Below are 26,591 nucleotides of genomic sequence, written 5' to 3' on the forward strand. Positions count from 1 at the left end.
TTTTTAAAAAGCAAAGTGAGGTGAACGAGGGTGATCATGATTGTGATGACTGTGGCCATGTGATAGAATTCATACTTGCCTTTCTTTCCTGATGCTCCTCAACCATGCTTTCTGCTTCAGCAAGACTCTTAGGAAGACTCCCCACCTCCATTCGACTTTTGACTTCTTGAATCCAGTCTAGAAGCTCCTTCATTTCACAGTTAAACTTCTGCAACTGGTAAGAGGCTGCCAACTTCTCACCCCTGTCACACAAAGAACAACCTAGCACCTTCTGGCCAGATCGATCTGCAGCAGTGTTCTTCACTGCAAGGCCCGAAAGACACTGGTGGCTCCCAGTGAACTCCAGGGCAGCTCTCCACCTCTTTCTCTCTTTCACTCTCTCTCAGTCTCTCTGTCTCTCTTTCTGCAGTAGCTGCTCACTCTCAACAGGGGCTCTCAAGATAGCCTTGTTGCTTTGGCAGTGGGTTAGCTGCTGTGATTCAACAGCTGTAAGGTGGGTGGGTGGGTGGGGGGAGAAGAATGCAAGAGCAATCAGCCAATTAGCGTGTGTGGGGAGGAACCCGAGGCACAGTGGTGCAGCCTGCAGGAACTGGAGGTAGAAGGGAAATAGGTAGGTAGGTAAGAGACAGCACAATGTGAACCCATACTAGGAGATTTTGCATCACTGAGCAGAGCACAGCACCCTCTCAGTGACGAGGAAATTTTTCATCCCAACCCAAGGAATAAGTGAGCCTTATGAATTTGCCTCCCTGATGACTGACTGATAAGGCCTTGCTTGGACAATGTGGATGGGGATGGGGAGGAGAGGCTTGAAAAAGATTCCAGCCGTGTGCAGTGCACAGCATTGCTGCTTGACTTGGGGCAGGGGGAGAGGAGAGGGTAAACAAAATGGTGGTGTGAATCGACTGGTTCAAGATGGCAGTCTTGTAAACATTTTTACCTTTGCTTGGCCTGACCCTGGAGACGTAGCCAATGGTTTTTCATTTCCTTTTGCTCTGTGGTCAATTTGTCACTTAGTGAGGATGGATTCCTCTTGCAAATTGGGAATGATTCCAGCTCCAGTGACTAAAAGAAGAAGCATATGTGCTGTATATAGTTATTGCATTGTTCCTTCTAAAGATGCTCTTTTAATTTAAAACATGTATATCCTGTGTTTCTGTTCACAATGAACATCACAAAATGGCTAACAAAATAGAATTAAAATACACAGTGCATGAACAAAGACAATAAAAATGATTTTAGTAATAAAAGTATTCACAGCAACAGAGAAAGGCCACAAAATAAACCAACAGGAATATAACCAAACAAAACCAACTCCCAAAGTCCCTCTGGAACAGCAACTTTTTTTTTTTTTTACAACATAGCAAAAAAGCAATGAGGAGGGGACAAAGCAAAGATCTCAGGAAAGCTCCAAAGTCCTTTTATTAGTACGAGCGAGGAAACAGGTGTTCTGGTTTAGCAACATTTTGAATTGTCTGTACAGTAACAGCAGCTAATGTAGTCACAGCAGAAACTTCTGTGTCAACAGATTTGCTGTTGCAAAACTGCATCACCCTTTGAATGTATTAATATATATGCAATGGAATGCCACATTTCTGGATGCAGGTGAGCACTTCCTAATCATTTGAAAATATTTACTTGAAGGCAAGTCCCATAGTGTTCTGTGGGATTTACTCCCTAGCAAGTGTGTTTAGGATTGCAGCCAAAGCATCATAAACACATTTGCCCATGTGGGAAGTTAGGATATTTCCAAAACTCACATATTCCATACATATACGTGTGGTGACTAAAAGTAAAACAAAAGCCAATGTTGTCTGATCAAGCGCTATGAGTGAGCTTAAAGAACAGAGCCGTTCAGCAGGAAGACCAGACCAAAATACACAAAATGGAGGCAGATAATCAGCCATCGTTCACAGGGTGCACTGTCTATTCCAAGTATACAAGGGGGGGAAATCTACAGGAGAGTTCTTGCCAGTTACCCAAATAATGAAATCATTGCAGATTACCAAACTCTGCTGTCTGGAGATCAATTCTGGCTTTAGACATTTTGCTGCCTGAAGGGGACAAGATGCCCACCCACCCCCATTCCATGTACAGAAGCTGACTGGACGGGCAGCTGAGGCTAGCTTCAACACTGCTGGTGAGACAATGTCCTTTGTTGCACTGGAGGGCAGCTTGGGGTGGGGGTAGTGGTGCAGCACAAGCTGTGTGGCACACACAGCTCTGTCCTCCAACCACCTCACCACAGTTGTGGTGCATCAAAATTCAAGACCTATCTCCTTTGAAATCTTCTCTGCTGTTATCCCTGTTATCTTGAGCCACTGTGGAATCGTTTTGATATTTATGTTACAGCCTAAGTCAAACATCACAAAGCAATGCTCCACTGGTAAATGATATGACATGAATGGAATCACTGCATTAGCTTAAAATGATGCCTAACTGCTGATGCAGGACACATTCCCAGTGGATGTTTCCCATTCCCATTTCAGCGGTCAACTACTACTTCTGGTCATTTACCTCCATCTTGGATCGAATGATGCCAATTTCTCTCTCCATTTCTTCATGTCTCCGGATTAGGTTTTCTACACTTTCCACATCTTTCCCATAATCCAGTGTTTGCATCAGTGCACTCTTGGGGGAATATGAGGGAAGAGAAAGATCATAACTCAGTTCTTTAAAACACTTTCAGCCTCTTTTTCTTTCAAACCTTTTGATACTTTTGTTTTAAAAAATAATTTTGAATCACCTTACACATACTGCAATCCAGTCTAAACCATTAGAGAACCTTGTAACATTTAAGTAAATGTAAGATTTTCCAAACTTGGGAACCTAAACATCAAAGTTAAAATTGCCTTCAACCCCTCATATTCTAGCCAATTTCTTGCTTCATCTTCCTGCATGTTACGGATTTTCCCTTTATCACCTATGACGTTGCTGAATAAACTGGATGTTAGCATTTTAAATAACAAATATCTGAAAGTCATTTGAGTGTTTTCCTTTTTACTAGGGTTGACAAATGATGAAAGGTTTTTAGGTGATTAAATCCTCAACTTTTAAGCTTGTAAATTCTACACACTTGAGAAATATCACTATGCCCACTTGAATTAACGTTTCTAAACTATTTTGCTAATTTGTGGAAACACAAAGAAGAGAAATACTGCAATAGCTGGATCTTCTTGGTGACATTAAGAAGGGTTCTCTCCAGCCTCTCTTTTTCACATGTTACAATTTTAAAAATCCATACCTTCATATTTATTTTTCAATTTATTTGGGTTGTTGGAATTGTCTCCGCTTTGGGGAACTCATCAAAGATATAAGGAGAATGGGAACTGTATATCCAAGCAAATCACCTTTTCACTAATTCTCTCTCTGATATCAACAGTTTCTCTGATCAAGGCATGGATCTCCAGAGCTCCTTCCAACTTCTTCCAATATGCTTTCAGATCACCATGGAAACTGTTCCACCTGTTATTTAACCAATACATTTTACTGGAGCAGATCACATTGTCCAAAGATGGAGTCATAGTTCAGCTGATTTCAAAACCTTCATTTGGGTTTATGTATTTATTGCATTTCTATACCACCTTTTGGGAACCAACCGAGGCAGTTCTGAACAATTCAGTGTTGGTGAATATAACCCCAAAGTACCTCTGTCACTATAGTAGGGCTCAGGTAAGGGAGGGGTGGGGGTGGGAGTGCTACCTAGGACAAAAGAGACAATGCAGGGGAAAGCACAAGCCAAGACATTATGGGCTGTGCTAAAAGCATAGCATGGTGCTGTAAAATGTTGGGGAATGTTATAATTTAGGAAACCCAATTTCTTGGAAGACCATACCAACAGTGGGCATTGACCACAACCAAAGGTAATTTATCCTATGGGATAATCTTGGGTTTAAGAGCAAAGAATAAATGTATGTGGAAAAGCTATATGGGCTGATATTGCTGTGACTTCTCTTTGGGGCAACTTTTGTACTGTGCAACTGCTATTACAGTATTACTAAATCTGCTACCACATGGTATTATTATTATCTATTCTTACATAGCATGTGCTTATGGATGAATTGTGCCTATTAAGTCCTCCACCTCCCTGGCCCACCTTCCTTGATCTTTTTCCTCCCTGTGATGATGAAGTCCTGTTCATCTCTTTGATGAACTCTTTCATAAAAACTGAAAATCCACTGCAATATTTCAGAAACAAGAAGGAAGACGTTGGAACGGAGGATCCTGGCACAGGGCAGTGGGAGTTCAAGTAGCTGAACATCATGTTCATTCTAGCCTTACATGCCCAAGACTCTTTGAGTGTATGTTTAGAGTAGAGAGTAATTATGCAGAGAACGTATATGTATAATCAGCCTTCTCCCTTGTGGAGATCAATACAATGGCATTAATGTCCCTCTCTGCCTGTGAAGTTGGACATTTTTTTTTACTGAACTTTTCTTCCTTCACTTGGGCACCAATATAGATTTCCACACACACCTCTCATTGAGCTGCGTTCGGCGCTGGTGTATCGTTTCCATCTCTTCCTTATTCTCTCTCTCCAATCTCACAGCATTGATGGCTTTGATGTGTGCATCATCTACCGTCACTCCCTGTAAGGACAGTGCCAAAGGGGAACAGGTTACTTTAGGTAACAAAGAAAAGCCCCAACTCCCCAACTCGCCTTGAGAATCTCTTCTCCAACAGGGAGAAGGCAGCCATGCATGTAGGCTGAGCATCCCTGAAAACACACAGGACAAAAGAGACATCTGCTCAATTTTATACAGTTTTACTGCATAAAAGCCACTTCTGTGGGCTAGGAAAACTGCCACACATTGTCATCTGTCAAGTGACACATATATTGTGCCCGCTGCACTGGCTGCCAATGCATGTCGAAGCCCAATTTAAAATGCTGGTTTTAACTCTTAAACTCTTAAGGGAGCAATCCGATCGAGAGAGTCGCCAGCCCCCCAAGTCGTAGGTTGGTGACTACCCTATACAGGTGGGGTGGAGCATGGAGGGGATCTTCCCCTCCATGCTCTGCTCACCCTGCCCTCTTGGCTAGATGTTCATTTTTATGCATCTAGCCGGGGCTGCGGAGAGGGGGCAGGAACAGGCCTAGAGACCCCATAGGAAGCAGCTTCAAGGGGCTTCCACGGTTTCCTCCCCTCCCTGTCCCTGGGAACGCCCCCTTTTCTCCCTCTCTGTGCTCCATTTTATGAGCACGGAGAGGCAGCCACCTCAGTTTTCTGTGCACAGGCCACAAGGGGGAGGGGAGCGTGGTTTCCTGGCTCTGAGCTCGGAGCGCTGTCTTCAAGCTCAGAGCCAGGAAACCGAAAAATCCTATGGCCCTCTAGACAGTGTCTAGTGGCCATAGGATTACTCTCTAAATTGTTTGGGGGCAAATTCCTTGGAGGGCTGCCTTCTGCCTTACCAACCTGGGATGGCACAAGTAGGGATGGACAGCCCCTCCCCGTCTAGGTTCTCCAGGTGCCCACCCAGCCCCTGCCTCCGCTTGTGAGCCCCCAAACCCACGCTCGAGCTCTCTGCCACTCACTGAGCTGCCCGCATTCACCTGGGACCTGCCCATGAGCACCACAAGCACCATTTTGTGGGAAAAAAGTGATCACAAATATGCACATATCTAGTTGTATGCAAAATGGCGCTGTGAATGGCCCATATAGGCAGAATCATTTATGCCTGTAATCTTGCGTATATGGGCCATTCAGAGTGCCATTTTGTGTACAACTAGATGTGTGCATATTCGTGATCACCATTTTTTCACAAAATGGTGCCCGCGGAATATTGTGCATATTAAGCTTTCTGAGCCCCCAAACTGCGCATATTTAAATATGTGCATGGCGGGTGCTTGTCGGATGGGGTTATGGTGAGTGCAGGAGACTTGCTGAGCTTGTGAGGGCTTCAGCCAGGGTGTGTGAGTGATGGGGGGGGGGCGGTGCTTCAGCAGGCACCCGGAGAACTCGAGCTGGGGTGTGTTCGCACATCCCTAAGTGTTTACATGCAAACAAGTAGAACAGATCTGGTAATATGGCAGCTGTCTATGAAATCACAGTGTTTATGTCTTAAAAGTTATAATGGGCTGAAAGCATAAGAGATTTATGTCGATACAGTGAAAAATGTACAAGGTCCTATCCATTCATAAGATTTTCTAGAAACCACCATGTTTTGCCTGTTTCAACACTTGACAAAACACACGCTAGAAATTCAAATATTTGTGAGTAGACACAAGATACACTGTGATGAACATATTTTCCTGGATCATGATCAGCATCCAGTTCTGAATGGTAGAGTTTTGAATACAAAATAGTTCCATTTCAGCGCTCAAATATTTTACTTTGCAGTAAGTATAATGACTTAAACAAGGAGCAGGGAAACATGATTCATGGGTTTAGCAGCGTCACCACCATAGGAGCCCAGGGGTCTGGCTGAAGAAGTATTAGTTCCCTAGGCACTTTACATACCACTGTTCAGTCTTCAGTCCACAATGGAAGAGCAAACACTCAAAGCATTTTACACAATGTATAATTCACATTTTTCAGGAAATACTAACTGAAAGCTTCTGAATACTTAATTATTTAAGGATCAGTCTCCTAAGCCAGAGTCTGAAGTTGGATTGTATAGAGAACACATCCTGGAGAAATCATTGCTACGTGGGAGCTACTTTATACACTCCAATGATGCCCAGATTGTCATGTTTGAGTTAATATTGAAAACAAAAGGACTGCAAGTCCCATAGGACGGTGTAGGCTGGGATTGTTCCACAGCACACGTGCTCCCTCTGTGACGCTTCTGGGTATTCTCGCTGACAGAAAGTAGGGAGGAGCTGCATGTGTTAAGCTAGGCTCACATTTCATATTCAGCAGCTAAATCAAGTATCAAGTGAGGAAAAAAAAATATCTGTAGCAAGCTATGGGCTTAACAAGCAGCAGACAGAGTCTGGAATGGATGGTGATGGCAGTATGAGGTGCAGGAGGGGCAGGAGAAGCAGAGTATAGTGTGCAGGACTGGGGCTACAATTGACCTTGAGAGCATCACTTATATTGCATTTCAGGGAGATGTCTAGTATGCCCGTTAACTTGTAGCAAATCAGCTGCATTGTATTCAAAGGGATAGATAGTTGAAAAGGGTGTGTGCTGAATGTCGTGTTGTATTACATACCTATTATGAAGGATGTTCGTGGAAACATACACAGCAATGTATTATTTATACCTGTCGTGAAATTCGTAATGATAATTATGTCGTTTCTGTATTATATGGTCTATATATATATTAGGAATTACACAGCAAGACTGTCTTTAAGCCATCTTCCTTTATCCAGGTCTCCCATCAATTACTTGGAAGAATATGTTTCTGTAGGGCAGCCTTCCTCAACCTGGTGTTGGATTACAACACCAACAAAATACAATCTCCACCCTTACCCTTGCATTATATTACCACTGGAGGCCATGGCCTTTATCAGTGCTCTGTAGCCATTAGGTTTTTTGTTGAGAGCATCTCGGACCAAGAATTTTTTTGCCTTGCCTGGTCTAGCTTGGCTGATTTCCTGTATTTGAAATGGGACCATGTTGGCATTCTGCCCAGAACTGACAGATGCATTTTCACTCATATATTTTGGGGAAGAAGGAAGCACTGTGAAAGAAAATCGTCTCCTCCCACCCCGAGGTCTGAGCTGTTATGTACACAATACAGACTTTCCTTCCACCAGTAGGGGTAAGAGACCCAGACCGAAATGCATGATGGAAGGAAAACGGGGAACCTGATGGAATTTGTAAAGAAGGAAAAATCCAACAAACATGTCCAGTTTCAAACTGCCCATATGTTTCCACATGCAGCCTGCCAGGAAATAGATGCCCTCCATTATGAATCTTTCTTGCTTCTGCCAAAATGAGCACACTGGGGTTGTGAAGTTTGTTGCAGTCTTTCTGAAATTTAACGTCAGAAAGACTGCAGGACAAACAAAACTGAATTAGGCAGCTATCGTGCCACAATCATCAAACAGCGGCTGGTCACAAGTGTTCAACACATTTCAGTGCCCAAGTTAGCAAAGCTCCATGGAGCTATATGACAAGACTGCTGTGATGACTCACCATCAGGCAGGAAGAACTGGAGAGGTCACAGCAGAGAAAGATGAAACAAGCAGCTGTCGTGTCATGCTGTCTTTCCTCAGAGTGTCACTATATTTTCCTAAATGCTTATGTTGTTTTGAAAGTGGATCTCCCCAGGGCCATATTATATTACATTAATTATATTTAATTAATTATAATTATATCATATTAAATTAATTATATTGATTAAGGAACAGTATCAAACTTTCAAAAGATGAAATGGTTTTGCCATTGTTAACTCAATCTACAGTTGCTAAATTGGGTATAAAAAGCCTATAAACAGAGCCTGAACTTTGAGTTACAGGGCACCCCCATACCTTGTACACCTGTACAAACACATAAAGTATGGATGATGGGCAGGCATTTAGAGGCACTCATGTAAGTGCAGCTTAGAAGCCTTATTGGGTGAGGGTGTCCAGATTAGGGATGGTGCGGGTGCCCATTTAGATCTGGGAGTCTGGCAGACCACCCATGCCCATGGCCTCCGAGCTGTTCCCACCAAGCCCGTGCTCCTGCTTGACTCCCCTTGCCCTTGCCAAGCTGCCTGCGCTCATCCGGGCCCCATCCTCCTGCACCGTGATTACCATGTTGCAAAAAAACACGGTGATCTCAAAAATGCACTCATAGACTTCTGTGCAAAATGGCACAGTGAATTGCCCATATATGCAAGATTACAGGTGTAAATAGCCCATTTATGCCTGTACTCTTGTGTATATGGGCGATTCACAGCACCATTTTGTATATAAAGTGCAAGATGGCCTTGTAGGCCCCTTCCAACCCTACTATTCTATGATTCTATGATATAAGTCTCTGTGTGCATTTTTGCGATTGCCATGTTTTTTCACAACATGGTGATCGCAGCACAGGAGGATGGGGCCCGAGTGAGTGCGGGTGGGTCAGCGAGTGGGTGTGGGGCTCAAACACAGGTCTGGCAGCATGCAAGTGGGGGCAGGGGTGGGGCAGGGGCTGGGCAGGTGCCCGGAAAACCCAGATGGGGGGGCACCCGTCCATCCCTAGCCCAGATAACGTGTCTATGGTTGTTTACAAGATGCATGTACATAATTGTATGTCATCCATACTTTATGTTAAGATGGGAAAAACTGGTGTATCACCATGCAACAAATAGTTTGACAAGCATAAGAAAGCCAACAGTTCTAATGTCATACTAGCCTGCACTTTTATCAGCCAAACTGATCTGAAATATTTATGGGCTGAAAAGCTAGATATTATCTAGGATGTATGAAAATCACTTACCTTTTCGAAGGGTGACATTCATGGGGGGGGAGGCGCTCTGTCCCTCCCCCCGAAATTCTCCCCGGCCGGCTCTGCTCCGCGGCAACTCCGCAGAGCTGCCGGCTGGCGCCACTCGCAGATGGACATTCAGCTGCTGCCTGCTGGGCAGCCTGCACAGGGACACAAATGGCGGCTGCCGTAGCCGCCGCCATTTGCATCCCTGTATTTTGCCGTGATAGGCTACGTAAATATTTACGTAGCCTATCACAGAAAAAAGGGAACACAAATGGCGGCGGCCGCCGTAGCCGCCGCCATTTGTGTTCTTTTTTTTTCTGTGATAGGCTACGTAAATATTTACGTAGCCTATGACGGCCTCTGCAGGGATGCAAATGGCATTCCTGCATTAGCCGTGATAGGCTACGTAAGTATTTACATAGCCTATCATGGCTATAATGAAGAAGTGAATGGCGGCTGCAGACGCAGCTGCCATTCGCAAAGCAGCACGAACGGCAGCAGGTAGGAGCTCTGTTTCATGCGCCTTTTGTGGGGGTGGGGGGGTGGAGGCTTCGTTCCGCCACGGATTTTGGGGGGCCGAATGCACTGGCATTTGGCCTCACCGAGATCCGTGGCGGAATTCTCTGACATTCCTAATATTATCCAGCTATCAAAGCTAGATGAAACCAAGTCTGGAAAAGCATCTCTTACCCCCGATGCTCCTCGGAACTCCTTCAGTTTCTTCATGAGCTGCAGACAGTGTTCATAGTCATTTCCCACATCACCAATATTAATCATGACTTCCTAGGGAAAGGGAAACAGTAAAACTGGCATTCTACTAATTGTCATGCACACTGCAGGTCCAGAATGTCAACAACACTCATCCCTCACTACTTACCTGTGTCTTTTCCCACTCTGCCCCCTAGAGTTCAATATCATTTTGGGAGTGAAATCTGCTTTTCAAAAGATCACAGCTCACTTTATTGCACAGTCCTGCATTATCAATTGTCCCAGCAACAATATTTGCAGAACCTATTGCTTGCTGCAGAAGCATACAACAGGGTACACTATCTGAAAAGGAATTATGAGGCCAAAACGATGGAAGCCTTATTGGATTAGGACCAAATGAAGGGCCTTAGGGCATTTCTTCATATATCAGACATAACACACCCTATAACCGTTTTAGTTTGTCATTGATTGCAGGAGATTTAGAACGAGGTCTGTTGTGAGAACTGAGAGCTAAGACTTGGAGGTTGTGGTATCAGAGAAACTTGCAAAATAGCTGCCTAACCTACTCACCATAAATTCTGTATTTCTATTGGTTTAAAAAAGAATGCAAAACCAAGTAAGGGCCAAACTAGATGAGACGCCATTCATACAATTAGGAATTGCATGAATGGCTTTAGAAAAGTAAATAGCAGGAGCAGGCTGGGGTCTGACCTGGATTGGTACCCTGGCAATGGGCTTTAAGCCAGTTCAGACTGGCTCCCCACGTCTGCTGTTTGCATTTGGAAGAAAATCTTCCATTAGCAAAATGGGATCTTTTCTTCCAATGCAAATAGCAGGTGGGTAGAGGGCTGATCCCAACTGGGACCGCAGTGTGGGCCAAAGCATTAAAGCCCCCGCTATCCCCGGCCAGGGTCCTGATCTGTATCAGAGCCTGCCCTGTTCTTGCTATTTGTTCTGAAAAAGCCATTCAAACAATTGCTAATTGCAATGGCATATCTAATAATTTGACCCTTCCTTTGAAGTTGTTTTGCTGCATTCTTTTAAAATATACAGCATTTTTGGTGACCAGGCTGGGCAGCTATTGTGCAAGTTTCCCTGACACTTGAATGGATCTACAAGGCCTGTAGTCCTGGCCCTCAGGTCTAACAGTAGACTTCGTTCTAAATTTCCTGTCAATGACAAAGAAAAAATATTATAGGGTATGTCACGTTTGATGTAGGAAGAAATGCCACAATGATATTAAGGCCTGTCACTAGCTTTTTTTGAGATGTCAAATATTTGCAGTTTAATGTGGAGCTCCACTTAGTTCCCAGTTATCTATTAGTAAGGCTGGCTGCATGACTACTGACTTCCACGCTCTGTATTCATAGAAGTAGGTGATATTTTTCATGATGCAAATGAATTTCCACAGCTCTGTATAAAACCTAGAGAGGGAATGTACTGACCACATTATAAGAGATTCTTGATTTTTTTAAAAAAGAAATTCCCCACATCTTCATGGTGGTCCATTCTGAAATGTTCAAATGTTCAAATAACAGGCCTGCCCTTTTCTAGTGTAGGAAAGACTGATGTCTCAGTAGGCGACCCCAGCACAAAGAACACAGTACTTGTTAAAAGTATTTAAAAATGCATGTACATGCTTGACTTATGTACATCATTCATACTTTATGAGCAGTATCCAATGCTGCCAATGTGCCCGCTCTGAACATGTTGTGCTAGCGAGACAAAGAGGGCAGTATCCAATGCTGCTGTTGCATTAGCGGGAATAACTGCTAGCACAACAGGAAACTAGTGCTTGCTAGAGTAACCCAGAAGGCTAGCCCTACTACTTCCAGATGAGACATGTCAGTGGAGCTCCCTTCTGTGACTTCCGCTTGTCCTGTTCCAGAAGTAATAGTTTCAGGTATTTTCCAGTTCTGCTAGCCAGCGCTAGCTTCTAGAGTGCTTGTGGTCATTCCTACTAGCACAGCAGTAGCATTGGATACTGCCCCATGCATTTGCTGTGGGAAATACAGGAGTTGCACACGAGCATAGACTTTTTCAAAACATGAAAGTTTTCTGTTTATATCAGCATTTTCAAATGTTGATGACTAAAAAAGATGTTTTCTGAATAACAGTGCTGGTCTGCAATGAACCATTGAGGTTTACTGACCTTGTCCCTGATCCAGGCCTCTGCCTGGTCCACTTTTTGTAGAAATTCCAAGAAATCCCTGCTATCTTCAAGCATCTTTCCACGAGCAGCAACAGCTCTTTTCAGTGTCTCCCACCGTTCTTGAAGAAAGCGAGTCTTATGGCGGATTTCCCCTGATTTAGGATGATGTTGGCAGAATAGGGTTTCTCCTTGCTTCATAGAATTAGGAAGGAATGATTAATAAGGAATTATTAATGGATGGTGGGAGCAACTTATTATGATGTTATTCAGGAAGGCAGAGATAAGTAGGAAGATTGTGGCTTTGTAATGTTGCCTGCCTATTGGAGGATAGCCAATGGGAGGTGGGCAGGCTAGCTATTTAAGGCTGCATGCTTAGTGCCTACCAAGACTTGCCAGGAACTGCAGTGCGGGTTTAGCTGGGTGCTTACTGGGGCCAAGTTGGATTAGATGGCTTACAAGGCCCTCTCCAACTCTATGATTCTATGCATCCCCCTTTGACCCAAATTGGCCATGGGAATAATTATTTTCCCACTTACCAGGCACTTTTAAAAATAATAATTATTTTTACTGAGTTTTAATCACATGTTCTCAGTGTAATTAATGAGTATGTAAAAATATTACAACTTTTTCAATTAACAAAACACATACATTACATAGGAAGTCCAACTACAGTTAACAGGAATCCTAGGAGTTTAAATATGTTAATAACCTCATCTACAGAAGTTCATCAGGGGTTCAAGATTTAGTTGTAATCATCTAAACATGTCTTTCCACATCTGATCATGACATGCTGGTGGTCCTCTCTGGGAACATTTTTTGTCAGTAGAATCAATAGATTTATACCAGATCATATGGAAGGTGTCAGATTCTTTTTTGTTGCCTTTGTGCCCTTACCTGTTTAGTTAGCTTTTCAGCCAACACAATATTCCAAAGATAGTTATACCACACTCTTACTGATAGATCTGTAGATTAGGGATGGTGTGGGTGCCTGATTCAGTCCGCACCCCTGAACCCTGCTTGCTGAGCCCCTGCTCGCCCCCTGCCCACACTTGGCGAATGGCCTGCACTTACCCTGGTGGCCTCGTCAATCTTCATAGTTGCCATTTTTTGAGAAATAAAATGGCAATCGCAAAAATACGCACATTTGTGCACACATGAAAATACGCATTTTGTGAATGTGCATATTCGCGTATGTGCGAAAATTTCCGTTTTTCAAAAAATATGCATTTTTGCACACACACAAATATTTGCACACATACAAATTTTCACCTTTGCAAAAATGTGCATTTTCACACATACAAAAATATGCACATTTTTGCGATCACCATTTTATTTTTTTTTAAAAATGGCGACTGCGAAGCTCGACGAGGCTGCTGGGGTGAATGCGGGCTGCTCACCAAGCATGGAAGGAGCTTGAGTGCAGTCCTGGGACTAGTGAGCAGGGGCAGGGGCAGGGGCTGGGCAAGCATCTGGAGAACACAGATGGGGGTGAATTCGCACATTCCTACTGTAGATTCTTTCCAATTCTTTGCTATTAGTTGACGAGACACCACCATCATAAAAATCAGCATTTCTTTGTCTGGTAAATGTTCATTAGGGCTACTAAAGATAGATTGTAGTGCCAGTTTAGGATCCATGTGAACTTCCCCTCTTGTTATATTACTGCATTCTTGAAAGACCTCCCTCAAAAAGCTATATATTTGTCCACATACCCACCACATATGATGGTATGTACCTAATGTATTAAACCCCCTCCAACAGTTTGGTGATGTTCTTTTGTATATATGGATTAAACTTATCAGGGTTAAATACCACCTTAGTACTACCTTCAAGGCGTTTTCCCTTATTATTCCCTCATCCTTATTTGCCGACACTGAGCAATATGGTTTTTTTAACCCATATTTTATTCTATTTCTTTTCCTCTATCTTTTCTTGTATGTCACATTCCCATATTTCTTTTCACCCTATAGTTGTTCCCATTGTTTCCATAACATGGAAACATATCCTATATATGTTGGATGTGAGGCTTCAGATATAAGCATCAATTGTTCAAATGCTGTTAATGGTCTTGTGGCCTGTTTCCAAATTATAGGGTTGGTACTTGGTATGGAAATGGAGTACCTGGTGTAACTGAACCCAGTTTACCTTCACGCCTTCTAGCTGGTTCTTTAGTTGTGGACCTGTTTGGGGGGTAACTCCCTCAAATAAATCCTTTAACCTAAATAATCTGGCCTGCTTCCATGACCTAAATTGGGACCATTTGTCTTTGTCATAAAAGCCTACCCAGAACTTCCATGTTGTTGGGGCCTTTTGTGCTTTGGGTTTGGTTGCATTTTACTCTGGTTGAAATGTCTTTCTAGTAAGTCAGCTTGCAGGGTCAGTATGGATTCAGAAATGGTATAATTGAATAAGCTGTGTTAGTGAGCACCCTAATGCCTCACTTTGAGACCAAAAGGTTTTCCTCGAGCTGCCTCTTAGACTCTTGAGTATAACTGTGTGCTCATTGACAGGATTGGGAACTACTTTGGGATCTCCTTGTTTTATGCAACCTAGGCAATTCAGGTCATGGGTGGGGGTACAACTTAGCTAGGCTTCTGTCAGGTCATCTTTGATGTGTGAGCTTTGAGGCTCAAGGAGCAGAAGTGGCTCTGAGCCAGGGTAGGTTCTCCCCAAATGGAAAAGAGGATGGGAGAGACAAACACACAAATCCCATGTTGCTTTTTTATTTTTTAATCTAGAGTAAGTGTAGGAGTCCCAATCTGGATCAGGACCCTAGCATGGTGGTTCATCCCATGAGATACCCACATTGGGGCTCAGAATTAAATATAAATTAAGTTACAGTTTTAAGTCATTGAAGATCCTTTAACATTAATAAAAGTTGTGGCTCTTGTTTAATCTAAGGGCTTCTCCACATCAGGATTCTTTTTATCTTACAACTTTACTGGGACTTCTGCTTCTGGATTCTTTGCATGATCAAGATAGGCTCCTTCACACACACTTCCTCTTTTTTTTCCTGGGGATTGCCTTTATGTACAAGTTCTATATGTTTCATTATACAGGCACTAGATGGCACTGCTGTTATAGCAAAACTCCATCTTTACATGGACAAATTCAAATCAGGTTTTTAAAAATAGCTCAGTATCTCCATTTCAAATAAAGCTGTGGAAATGGTTGGAAAGCACAAGAGAAGTGCTGGAGGTTGACGGTGTCATGTAAAGGATTAAGGAACCGAAAACTTCTGTGAGTGGCCAATCTTGATCACAGGATGAAAGCCACATTTAAAGAAACCTTAAGAATGTGTGTCTTATTCCTGTGTCCATTTGCAATGAGAATGAATGGGAAGATATGTGTTCCATTAATATTTTAAAAAAACACAACCTCATTCAGGCACTATTGCCCTTTCTCTCCCTATCTGCAAAAAGTCATTTTTCCTAGGTCCACCTCATCCTTGACAAGAAACAACTAAAAGGAAGACTCTAGAAATAGTACATATGTAGTTTCTGGATTTCCCCAATAGTGATTTCCGCCATTCGCCCACACAGGATATAGCCAACATCCTTAGCGCATGGACACAAGTAATTGTTTTGTCAGAGACAGTGACCTGAAGAACTGACACATTGGTAACTTTCATTTTAAGGCCCTTCGATCTTTTGGCCTCATCCCTGCAGAAGCGCCTTGCAGGAAACTAAAGATCGCAGCAATGCATTCAGCACTTACCATGTTAATAGTTGCAATTAGATCCTCATGAGCCAGAATCTCAGCCTCAAAGACTTGATGCTTCTGCAGAAGCTTCATTTTGTCCCTCAGGTTGCTCAGATTTTGAAAAGAAGGGTCCTCCAGCTTTTGCATGCGCTCATCAATCCAGCTCTCTGCCTGCCACCAAACAATCAGCATAGTTAGCATTGTATATATTGCCACTACCCTCCATGAAACACATATATCCTCCCCTCTTACGCCAGACAAACCTGTGAATCAGAACATGTCTGAAGGACAGAGTTACTGTCTTGCAACGTTAATGTCTTGCTGCACATTTTTGTAGCTGGTATTTACCACGGCCGAGTAAACCAATGAAAACCAATAGGTTCACATGGGCATTGTGGTTCTGATCATCTGAGAACACATTCAAATGAGGTGTTCACTGCTTGAAACTGATGTGGTAAAAACACTTTGAGGAGACTTAACTTCATAAAAACAAAAAAAGCTAGGAACTGGCCCTCAGGGGTACTGACAAAAGTAAAGATTCTTTAAAATTGGGCTTCTCAGAGTACTGAATCAACAACTCCACATGGAGTGTTCCATTCTCTCGGAAAGTATGGCAGCTATATGGGGACTGCTGTGAAATTGTCTTCAGCCTTCCACATTTTGTTTAAAGAGCCATAATCATGTGGACAGGGCCTATCTCACGGATCGCAGTCAAGTGTTGCTAGTTGGCTGCCATTTCTGCCATTAGGACCCATGCAACTGGTTCTGCCTACATGGTTGATGTTCTTTAAGTCAGGGATGGGCAGAAGGTAGGTCTGAATCTATATGGGTGATTTGTAGTAGATCAGCAAGTATTTCTGATTCTCAGTAGCTTCACAATAGCAGCAACAAAATGGCTCCCCTAAATTATACTTTTAAACTGAACAAAGCTTGAGCTAACCAGGACTGGGTTTTTGTATGGCAGGCCTGTGAGATCCATTCAGCTCTGGTACTCAGAACAAATTCCTGGTCTTAGAACTCTTTTAAGTGTATGTCTTTTGCTAGGCTCTGGTTGATGGATTTGTGGGTTCTAATAAAAAACAAAACAGAGCCTGCAAGCCTGAAATCTGCCCACCCCTCTTTAAATGTCACAAGAACATTATGGGATGAACCCACAAAAAGTTGCTCTCACAGTGTTCCTCTAAGACCTAAAGTGTACCACATTTTTTGCATTACACTATGAATGAAATATTAATAGGACTGGGCTGCCTAGCCTCTGGAAAACCATCCAGCTATAACATGCAGTCCTGGTAACAATGTCTGAGTGCTTCTTCAATGTGGTGTTTATTTCGGTAGCTTGCATGCTGGCACATTGTACAGCCATACACATTGTGCCAATTAATCAAGACAGACTGCAACAACCCCTGGCTATCTCTAAAGGGAAAGGAATTGTCTACTCCTCAAACCCTATCCCACTGTGATAGGACTCATTCTCACCTCTGCTAAATTCTGGTGGAAGAGAGCCAGCAGGAGAGCTATCTGCAGTTTTTCTTGCCTGCTTTGTGAGAGATCTTTGATGCATCTTCTTTTCTCTAACAAAGCATTAAGCTTGTGCTGGATTTGCTTCCCTTCCAGGTCACTGTTCTGTTGCAGCCCCTTTGCCTGTTCCCAAAGAGACAATTCCTGAGAAGGAAACAAATTGGAAATCAAAACTCTGTCTCTTCGATATATATAACCAAGGGTTCTGTACATACAATATTCCTTTTTCAAGTGGAAAAAAAAAATCTAAAGGTGGTATTTAGAACTGCAGGTTTGGAGTTCAACCTGAGGAAATCAGAAACTCTGAAATTGCCCATTCCTTTTAGCCATCCTGGCTGCTCTGCAGTGAAAACAAGGTATGCTGTATTTTGGCATACTGAGCTTATAAGATGTGAGAATTTTTGCTCATCTTATCAGCATTCTTTTGTCTTCCCCCAAAATTCCTTGGATGTTTTGTTTAAGGGTAAACCTCCAAATTTGCTTCAGTCTTTGCATTAGGTGAAATCTGATGTCAGCCTAGGAATGTGTGGCACTCACCCCTATTTTTTTAATCATCTTCTTGAAAAACTCTTCCCTTAATTCAAAACCCTCAGATAGTTTGCCTGAGGATGAAGGATCTCCTGAATGCATTGAAAAAAAAACTCCCCCAAATATGGTTGTGTAAATCAGCCTTTCCAGGTTACAGGACAGTGCTGCATCCATGCTTTCTGACTGATCTCATGCATTTATCACTGCACTTCTTCCAGTGATCTCAGCTGGCTGGGGTCATATATACCAGTCCTTAAGAACAAGACAGGCTATTTGCTCATAAACATAAGCACCTTCGTCTATACTTGATATAAAACTTTAGTTACCTTTTCATCCTGGGAGACCAGAAGCTTCTCAAAAGCCTCATGCTTCTTGATCTGCTGTACCACCTCATCCACTGTGCTCCCAAAGTCACTGCTTTTCAAATACATCTATGAAAAATGGGAATTACCAGGATTTTTACAGAGATCGTGGGTTATTGGGCCATATTCGTTACTTTATTGAATGCAAGTCAGCAAAGACCAGACATTCACATGATTTTAGTACCCTCAGAGGATATATTTTCGATGGATCTGTTTTGAGTTTGAATATCTGGCCTGATCCATCAACAGAGTAGGGACATCTGAGAACTATATTTTTAAAGAATCTTTTCTTCAGAATGGAAAGCAAGAAGCGTCTCTCATTATTTAATGGAACACTAGCACAGACATACGTAATAACAGACAGCAAACAATCTGAAATAATATATCCTGTGGCATATGAGGGTAAGATGGTTGCACATGTAGCTATAGTATTTCCAGTTCCATCTTTGAAGTCACATGACGCATAGCCACTTTGCAAGGCTATCCTTGCCTAAAAGAATGTTGCTTGAAAAACAGGCAATGGAACAAACTAGTAAAAGACATTCTAGTTCTCACAAAGGACTCCCATTCTATGACATCTTTTGGCGTACATCTCTTGGTTGAAAAATCTTCAAGGAGTAAGGAATGTTGAGGACGAGTAGAATGAGAAGCTACTAGACTGAATTCACTCAGTGAAGGCATTTCTCAAGGATAAAATTAAGATTCTGGATGGTTATCTTCCTATTAACAATTATTTCCTTTTACACTGCAGCAAATGCTTGGTTTTCTTACCTTGCTGCTCCAGCAATCTGGGGCTACATATAAATTAGGTACTGTATTCCTCTTTCACACTTCAAATTTCTCAGTCTTGAGTTCCCACCTTGTGTTAACACAGTTTATTCTTCACTGTGCTCAACCTATTTAAAATTTACTCATTGACTTAGTTCGCATGATTAAGCAACTCATGGGTTGTTAACCATGGTGTCAAGGGCTCCTTGGAGGGCTCTCTCAGTCTAATCCAGTAGCCAAGTCCAGACGCAGACAAAGGGATTCTTTTCAAAGCTTTATTCTTCTTTTACAACTTATAACTCTACAGGTAGCAACTAGGTCTGAGCAGCAGCATCCCTATGCCCTAAGTTGGAAGAGTTGGTCCCCGTTTGAAAGGCAGTTACTGGCAGACCCCTGAATATAAGGACTAGGGAGAATCCCTCCCCTTTTCCCTTGGATCCTCTGGGCGCAACCGTTCTTTGAGCACCAACCGGGCGCTATGCCTCCTTTCCGCGCTCTCCATTTGGCGCCGCTCTCTGCATCTGCGCCGCGCATCCAACCAGTCTGCTATCGGTGCTGGGTCACTCCCTGGACTGCTTTCTAATCTAGGAATGTTGGTGGGAGGAATCTCTGTCAGCTGCGGGCCCTGGGAAAAAGGGGCGCGCTCCTCTCCCAGGAGCGACTGCTCTTCCTCCGAATCAGAACTACTCTGGGATTCTATGGGCTCAGTGTCCATCCTGACATATGGGCTGTTTTGGAGCATGTGGGAGCGAGTGAGTGTGCTGCCTGGCTCCTGCCCACTCGCCTGCTCCCATTTTGCTAAATGCAAGAACAAACCATGGGTTAAAGCTCTGGATTGTTTTCCCCTCAACAACCCAGAGTTCTGGGTTCAGACATCATGGAAAACAACCAGGGATGGAGTGTTCCTGGATCGTTCAGCAAAGTGGAAGCGGGTGAGTGGGTGGCAACCAGCATGCTCACTTGCTCCCACATGATCTCCAACAACTGGCAGTTAACAAACTGTGGGATGTTTAATTGTGCAAACTGGGTCACTACCTTGTCAATCCTTTCATGAATCAGATGAAATGCTTATGCTAGAATAAAACAGCTACTCTCTTATGTGCCTCAGTAGTCTTTGGACCCCTTCATGTAAGATTTTTTGGACCTGAGTACAACCCTTGAATATACAAGGGCCCTGTGCAGGCATTTTGCCTAAACAGGGAATTTCAACTTGTGTAGGAACCCTGGGGCCACACACACCGGCTTCTCCCTCTCCCCTTCCAAACTTCTTGCATTGGGCAACAAAGTTTGAAGAAGTCTTATACACACATTTGCCTGAATGCATGTAGAAGCCTCCCCATATAGCCTATGTTAGGGGCAGACAGACTTCAGGCTTGTCAGATGGACTTTGTTTTTTTGTTTGTTTGCAGACAAACTGGAGAGGGTTCAAAGGAGGGCAACAAAGATGATCAGGGGACTGGAAACAAAGCCCTATGAAGACAGACTAAAAGAACTGGGCATGTTTAGCCTTGAGAAGACTGAGGGGAGATATGATAGCACTCTTCAAGTACTTGAAAGGTTGTCACAGAGAGGAAGGCCAGGATCTCTTCTCGATCATCCCAGAGTACAGGACATGGAATAATGGGCTCAAGTGACAGGAAGCCAGAGTCTGGCACTGACTGTTAGAGCAATATGACCATGGAAGCAATTACCTAGGGAGGTGGTGGGCTCTCCCACACTGGAGGCGTTCAAGACGAGGCTGGACAGCCATCTGTCAGGGATGCTCTGACTTGGATTCCTGCATTGAGCAGGGGGTTGGACTCGATGGCCTTGTAGGCCCCTTCCAACCCTAATATTCTATGATTCTATGATTCTACTAGAGTCCAAAAATCCACCAACAGGGGTTCTAGTCCCCACTCGGCCATGGACGCTCACTGGGTGACTTTGGGCCAGTCACAGACTCTCAGCCCAGCCTATCTCACAGGGTTGTTGTTGTGAGGATAAAATAGAGGGGAGGAGGATATGTACGCTGCCTTGAGTTCCTTGGAGGAAAAAAGGCTGGACAATAAATACATAAAATAAATAAATAAATAAATAAATAAATAAATGTGCTCTCAGCCTAGGAATTTTTTTCAGTACCAGAACTGAGCTCACAAGATGTCTTTTCACACAGAAGTCCATGCCTGGTTATCCAAAGCTGTTTTCAGTTCAACAGCCTAATTCATGTGGTGCAAGTCATGTTGCTGTTCCTATTGTTAAACAATTGGAAACTGGAAACTCTTGCCAATCTACTGCAAATCACCCAGAGAACTACCAGAAGGTCCCAATCTACCTTGGTCCTATGTGGGAAAGCAGGGCTCCTGATTGTGGGGAGGCTTATAAGCATGTTCAGCCGGATGCATGTGGAAACCCCTTCAGATCTTTCCACTTAATGTGGGAAGGTTGGAGGTGGAGCAAGGTGGGACAGTGGGGGTGAGGTGGCACATATACCCCCATGGCCCTGACATGAGTCAAAATATTCTGTTTAGGCATAACACCTGAACAGGGCTAATATCTACATAGATATTGGATGCATTCAAGGTGAAGGGAGTATACATGTGTATTTTTTTGTGGGTGACCATTTAAAGTACATCCAAGTTGAAATTCAGAAAGGATAGGACCACATTTGCATACATTTCAAATAGGGATGGCCCAGTCTGCCAGTTTCACTTTCTCCCACAGTCAAACTTTTAAAATCTCAAGCACTTTCCATCCTGAATATGAAAAAGTCTGTGAATTTTGATCCATTGTTATCAAAAATGAACTGAAATGAACTTCTTACCAATTTGCACTGACTGAATTCAACAGTTACAGCTATTCCCAACATAGCAAGGCCATGTTGTATCTGCCTGCCATTCAGCTGTTAAAGATGTCAGAAAAAAATGGTAGCACCAGAAACATGGTTGAATACACAGGGATTCAAACCCAAAATTTTATGAGCTAGGCACCCAAAGCCCTGGGCCTGGCTGTATAAATGTCAGTTTCGATTTTTTAAAATCTCACATTCTTTCTGTCCTGAATATGAAGCAATTTGAAAATTTTGGTAAATTCTTATAAAAGACAAATTGAAACGAAATTCCCAACCATCCCTAATTTTAAATGAACAAGCTGTGAAAATATATATGTAATGTGATGCAACAACACAAATGTTTGCATTTTGTACTATGGTGTTGTACTCTTGCATACATTTCTTAGAACAGAAGGCCTTTCATCTTGATACATGTAAAATTTCCCATGATCAACAGCAACCTATAGCTTTTGGAAATGTTTGGGCATGGTGTGAAATTATAATTAAGTGGAGAGATACATTTTTCTCTCAGTAGAATTTATAATGCTTCAGTTTTTAAACATAGTCACAATGAACAATAGAATGGAAAGCACATCAGTCTTGCACAGTGACCTTTTGCCAATGGCTTCACTTTTTGGCAACAGTGGACTGCCACTAAGAAGTTCCAAGACATGGATTTTGATGAAAAATATCAATCTACTGGGTTGGATCCAGCATCAGCCTTCTGCCAGTAGAAGGACATGGCTGGCAGAACAAGACTTCTGCATCTTCTCTTCCCCACTGCAGCCCTCCAAGTCTGCTCTGGCAAGTTGGGGACCAAATTCTATTGGGTTGGAGCCAGACTAATGGAGCAATCCCCTGCATGTCTACTCAGCAGTAAGCCTGAGTTCAGTGTAGCTTACTCTCAGATAAGTCTTCGTAGGACTCCAGCCTAAGTTATTTAAGTCTAATTGAAATCAGTGTGAAAACTTAGATATGGCTAAGACCCATTGATTTCAATGGGACTTAAATGCAACTAACAGTCTGAATCCATCCCAGTATTTTTAACTTAGGTAGCAATCAAAACAGAGGTTTTTATACATAGGAGAAAGGTTGCTCCAGCAAAACAACAACAAACAAAAGCAGCTGCCATTATCCCCTACACAAGTTCAGGCATCTGAGTAAAAATTCACCCCTAATTCTAGGCTCTAACTTGCTTCCTTCAAAATGGGCCCAGCTCCAAGTTTAGTGTGCTCTTATTCTGCTCCATATACCTTGATGGCTGTTTTTAAATTGCTCTGCTTTTAGACATTCAAATTTTATGAGAGTTCAAAGAGTAAACCACTGGTAGACAGAATAGATTGATCGCAGTTCTGTTTCAACAAAATGTTACTGCTATCAGCTTTACATTTGTATGGAATGTTAAATGTTTCTGTGAAAGCTATAAAATCTCTACTATTGAACTTTACATGGTTCAACTTTACCACGATTACAGTTACATCCATACCAAATTGCTATAGCAACTTTAATGTTTGGTGGAAGCTGGTGGCTCTGATGTCAGTGGGTCTATGAATCCACTCTGGGTTTCATTCAGAACCACTCAGAACTCTAAAGGAGCTATCCAAGGTGCTAGATAGCTCCTTTAGAATTCTGACTGGCTCTGAATGAAAGCCAGAGTGGATTCATAGCCCCACTGAAATTGGAGCCACTAGCCTTCCCTGCACCTAGCTGAACATTGTCCATCAGTAACGTATCGTGAGTGACCTGACAGATCTTAGCGAGCTTTAGTGCTTTGCATTCCTAACAGCAAGCCATATAAACAAGGTTTTATTGATTCCTTGGCAGGCTGCCATATCTGGCCAGTAGGCTGCGTTTGGCTTGATACAGGCCACAGGTTGTGCAAGTCTGCAGTAATACATTTAACCAGCATTAATTAAATGTACTTTTCAAAAAACTAAGTTGCATTCGATAATAGGAAAAACTTCCTATAATTATTTACATGGAAAGCAGTCCAACCAATTTCAAAGAAACTCACTTTTTTCCAAGTAAGTATGCTGGATCATGGAGAAAGCAAGAGAATTCCAGAAAAACATCTATTTCTGCTTCATTGACTACGCTAAAGCCTTTGATTGTGTGGATCACAACAAACTGTGGCAAATTCTGAAAGAGATGGGAGTACCAGACCACTTACCTGTCTCCTGGGAAACCTGTATGAGGGTCAAGAAGCAACAGTAAGAACCGGACATGAAACAACCGATTGGTTCAAAATTGGGAAAGGAATATGACAAGGCTGTATATTGTCGCCCTGCTTATTTAATTTGTATGCAGAGTACATCATGAGAAATGCCGGGTTGGATGAATCACAGGTCGGAATTAAGATTGCCGGGAGAATTATCAACAATCTCAGATACGCAGACAATACCACCCTAATGGCAGAAAGCGAAGAGGATCTAAAGAGCCTCTTGTTGAGGGTGAAAGAGGAGAGTGCAAAAGCTGGTTTGAAACTCAACATTAAAAAAACGAAGATCGTGGCATATGGCCCCATCACTTCCTGGCATATAGAAGGGGAAGAAATGGAAGCAGTGACAGATTTTACTTTCTTGGGCTCCAAGATCACCGCAGACGGTGACTGTAGCCATGAAATTAAAAGACGCTTGCTCCTTGGGAGGAAAGCTATGGCAAACCTAGACAGCAGAGTAAGAAGCAGAGACATCACCTTGCCGACAAACGTCCGTCTAATCAAAGGTATGGTTTTCCCAGTAGCAACGTATGGCTGTGAGAGCTGGACTATAAGGAAGGCTGAGCGCCGAAGAATCGATGCTTTCGAACTGTGGTGCTGGAGAAGACTCTTACAAGTCCCCTGGACTGCAAGGAGGTCAAATCAGTCAGTCCTAAAGGAAATCAACCCTGACTGCTCATTGGAAGGACAGATACTGAAGCTGAAGCTCAAATATTTTGGCCACCTAATGCGAAGAGAAAACTCACTGGAAAAGACCCTGATGCTGGGGAAGATTGAAGGCAAAAGGAGAAGGGGACGGCAGAGGATGAGATGGCTAGATAGCATCACCGATGCAATGAATATGGACTTGAGCACACTCCGGGAGAGAGCGCAGGACAGGAAGGCCTGGCGTGCTATGGTCCATGGGGTCACGAAGAGTCGGACACGACTGAATGACTGAACAACAACAAATGCTTACAACAGGACTGAGCAATCTTACAGCATACTGTAGAAAGAAAAAGGCACACATTGATTTCATTGATGCATTTCCTAAATGGTAAAGATATTACTCTTTTTACACTCCCTTTTATTTTTTATTTTCCTTTTGTAAGTATGCTTACCACAGGAGCTGTGCAATCTTATAGCATACTATAGAAAGAATAAGGCAGATATTGATTTCACTGATGCATTTCCCAAATGGCAAAGATATGATTCTTTTTATTTTTCCTTAATAGAGATGACCTCCACATCAATTTATATCAAGCTGAATAACTCTAACATCTGATGTGCCTCCAAAATATGCATGATCTGTTTGGAAAACAAAACTTTGCAGGGTGAATCAACGTGCATGGGTGAACAGGATCCTGCATGTGAGCACTGCCTGCAACCTCATGTTCATCAGCTTTGAACATACACTCTGAACTTGAGATGTGTGCCTATATTGTCTCAGGATACAGACTGTACATATACAGAGCCTTTGTCAGGGACGCCGAACCTCTTCCAGCCCAAGTGCCAAATTCCATTTCAGAGATGCTCTTGGGGGCTGCATCCCAGTAGTGGGCAGGGCTGAAGGCAAAAGGCATGGGGCCCAAAATACCAGCATGTGTCAGCTTAAAGCTCTTCCTGCCAGTAGCTAAGCTTTGGGAGAGGCATTCAACCTTTTAGAATAGGGAAAAGAACGGCACAAAAACTGGGAAACCATCAAATGCTTGGTGGTTGGGGGAAGGGGGGTGGGGCCTTTTGGAGAACCCCCGGAGGGCTGGATTTTGCCCCTGGGACTCAGGTTCTGAACCTCTGACCTAAGTGCAGACAGGCATGAGCGTTTTAAAGGCATTGTGAAGAAAGTTGTATCAATGTGCAGAGCATTGGGCTGGTGCAAGAGTGCAGTTCTCCTTCTCCCTGCACACCTGCATGTTGCGTAGTTGTCTCTACCTGGCTATAGTAAAGGGCCTGCAATGGCATATTCCAAACACACCCACAAAGGATTGAAGTTTTAAAAAACGCCAAGACATGTCATCATCAAAACCTTTATTTTTGAAACATTTTCCACAAAAACTAATATCATAAAGTACAGAATTGTGGCAATGTCAAGACTCATCTTGCATCTGATCCTATGTATCAGAGTGGAATGCAGAGCCACAGGATCATGACCTAAGATTGATTGATTGATTAATTAATTAATTAATTATATTTATATCCCACCTTTCTTCCTTTGTGGAACTCGAGGTGGCCACATGTGGTTCCCAGGTGGTCTCCCCTCCAAGCACTGACCAGACCCAGACCTGCTTAGCTTCAGCAAGGTGGCTGCCTCATGTGCCTTCAGCTCCTACCCTAAGTGCATTAAGGGCGCAATCCTATAGAGATGGATGTCAGCCAGTGCAGGGCACATGGAGCAAGGAGGGGATCCTCTCCTCCATGCTCCAGCTGCCCTGCTTTTGCGGCTAGAAGCGCGTTTTCAGAGAGGGAGAGGGACGGGGCCCGGAGACCCGATATGAAGCTG

At 43.1% G+C, this 26,591-nt stretch overlaps 1 protein-coding gene across 1 annotated transcript in view; it reads right to left on the reverse strand.

Annotated features, from left to right (window-relative positions):
* SPTBN5 (spectrin beta, non-erythrocytic 5) overlaps positions 1 to 26,591 on the reverse strand; it is a 176,165-nt gene that overhangs the window by 51,855 nt on the left and 97,719 nt on the right. Inside the window, exons 39-48 of the mRNA XM_084846925.1 lie at positions 18,285 to 18,389; positions 17,389 to 17,574; positions 15,928 to 16,083; positions 12,211 to 12,402; positions 10,041 to 10,133; positions 4,477 to 4,589; positions 3,351 to 3,465; positions 2,518 to 2,631; positions 941 to 1,065; positions 80 to 242 (exon numbers count right to left, since the gene is read on the reverse strand). Of these exons, the coding sequence (XP_084703051.1) occupies positions 80 to 242; positions 941 to 1,065; positions 2,518 to 2,631; positions 3,351 to 3,465; positions 4,477 to 4,589; positions 10,041 to 10,133; positions 12,211 to 12,402; positions 15,928 to 16,083; positions 17,389 to 17,574; positions 18,285 to 18,389 (1,362 nt within the window). The remainder of the gene's footprint in view (positions 1 to 79; positions 243 to 940; positions 1,066 to 2,517; positions 2,632 to 3,350; positions 3,466 to 4,476; positions 4,590 to 10,040; positions 10,134 to 12,210; positions 12,403 to 15,927; positions 16,084 to 17,388; positions 17,575 to 18,284; positions 18,390 to 26,591) is intronic.

Source organism: Heloderma suspectum, chromosome 1, assembly GCF_057233095.1.
Source record: "Heloderma suspectum isolate Gila_16-S chromosome 1, 16-S_ref, whole genome shotgun sequence".
Classification (NCBI taxonomy): Eukaryota; Metazoa; Chordata; class Lepidosauria; order Squamata; family Helodermatidae; genus Heloderma; species Heloderma suspectum.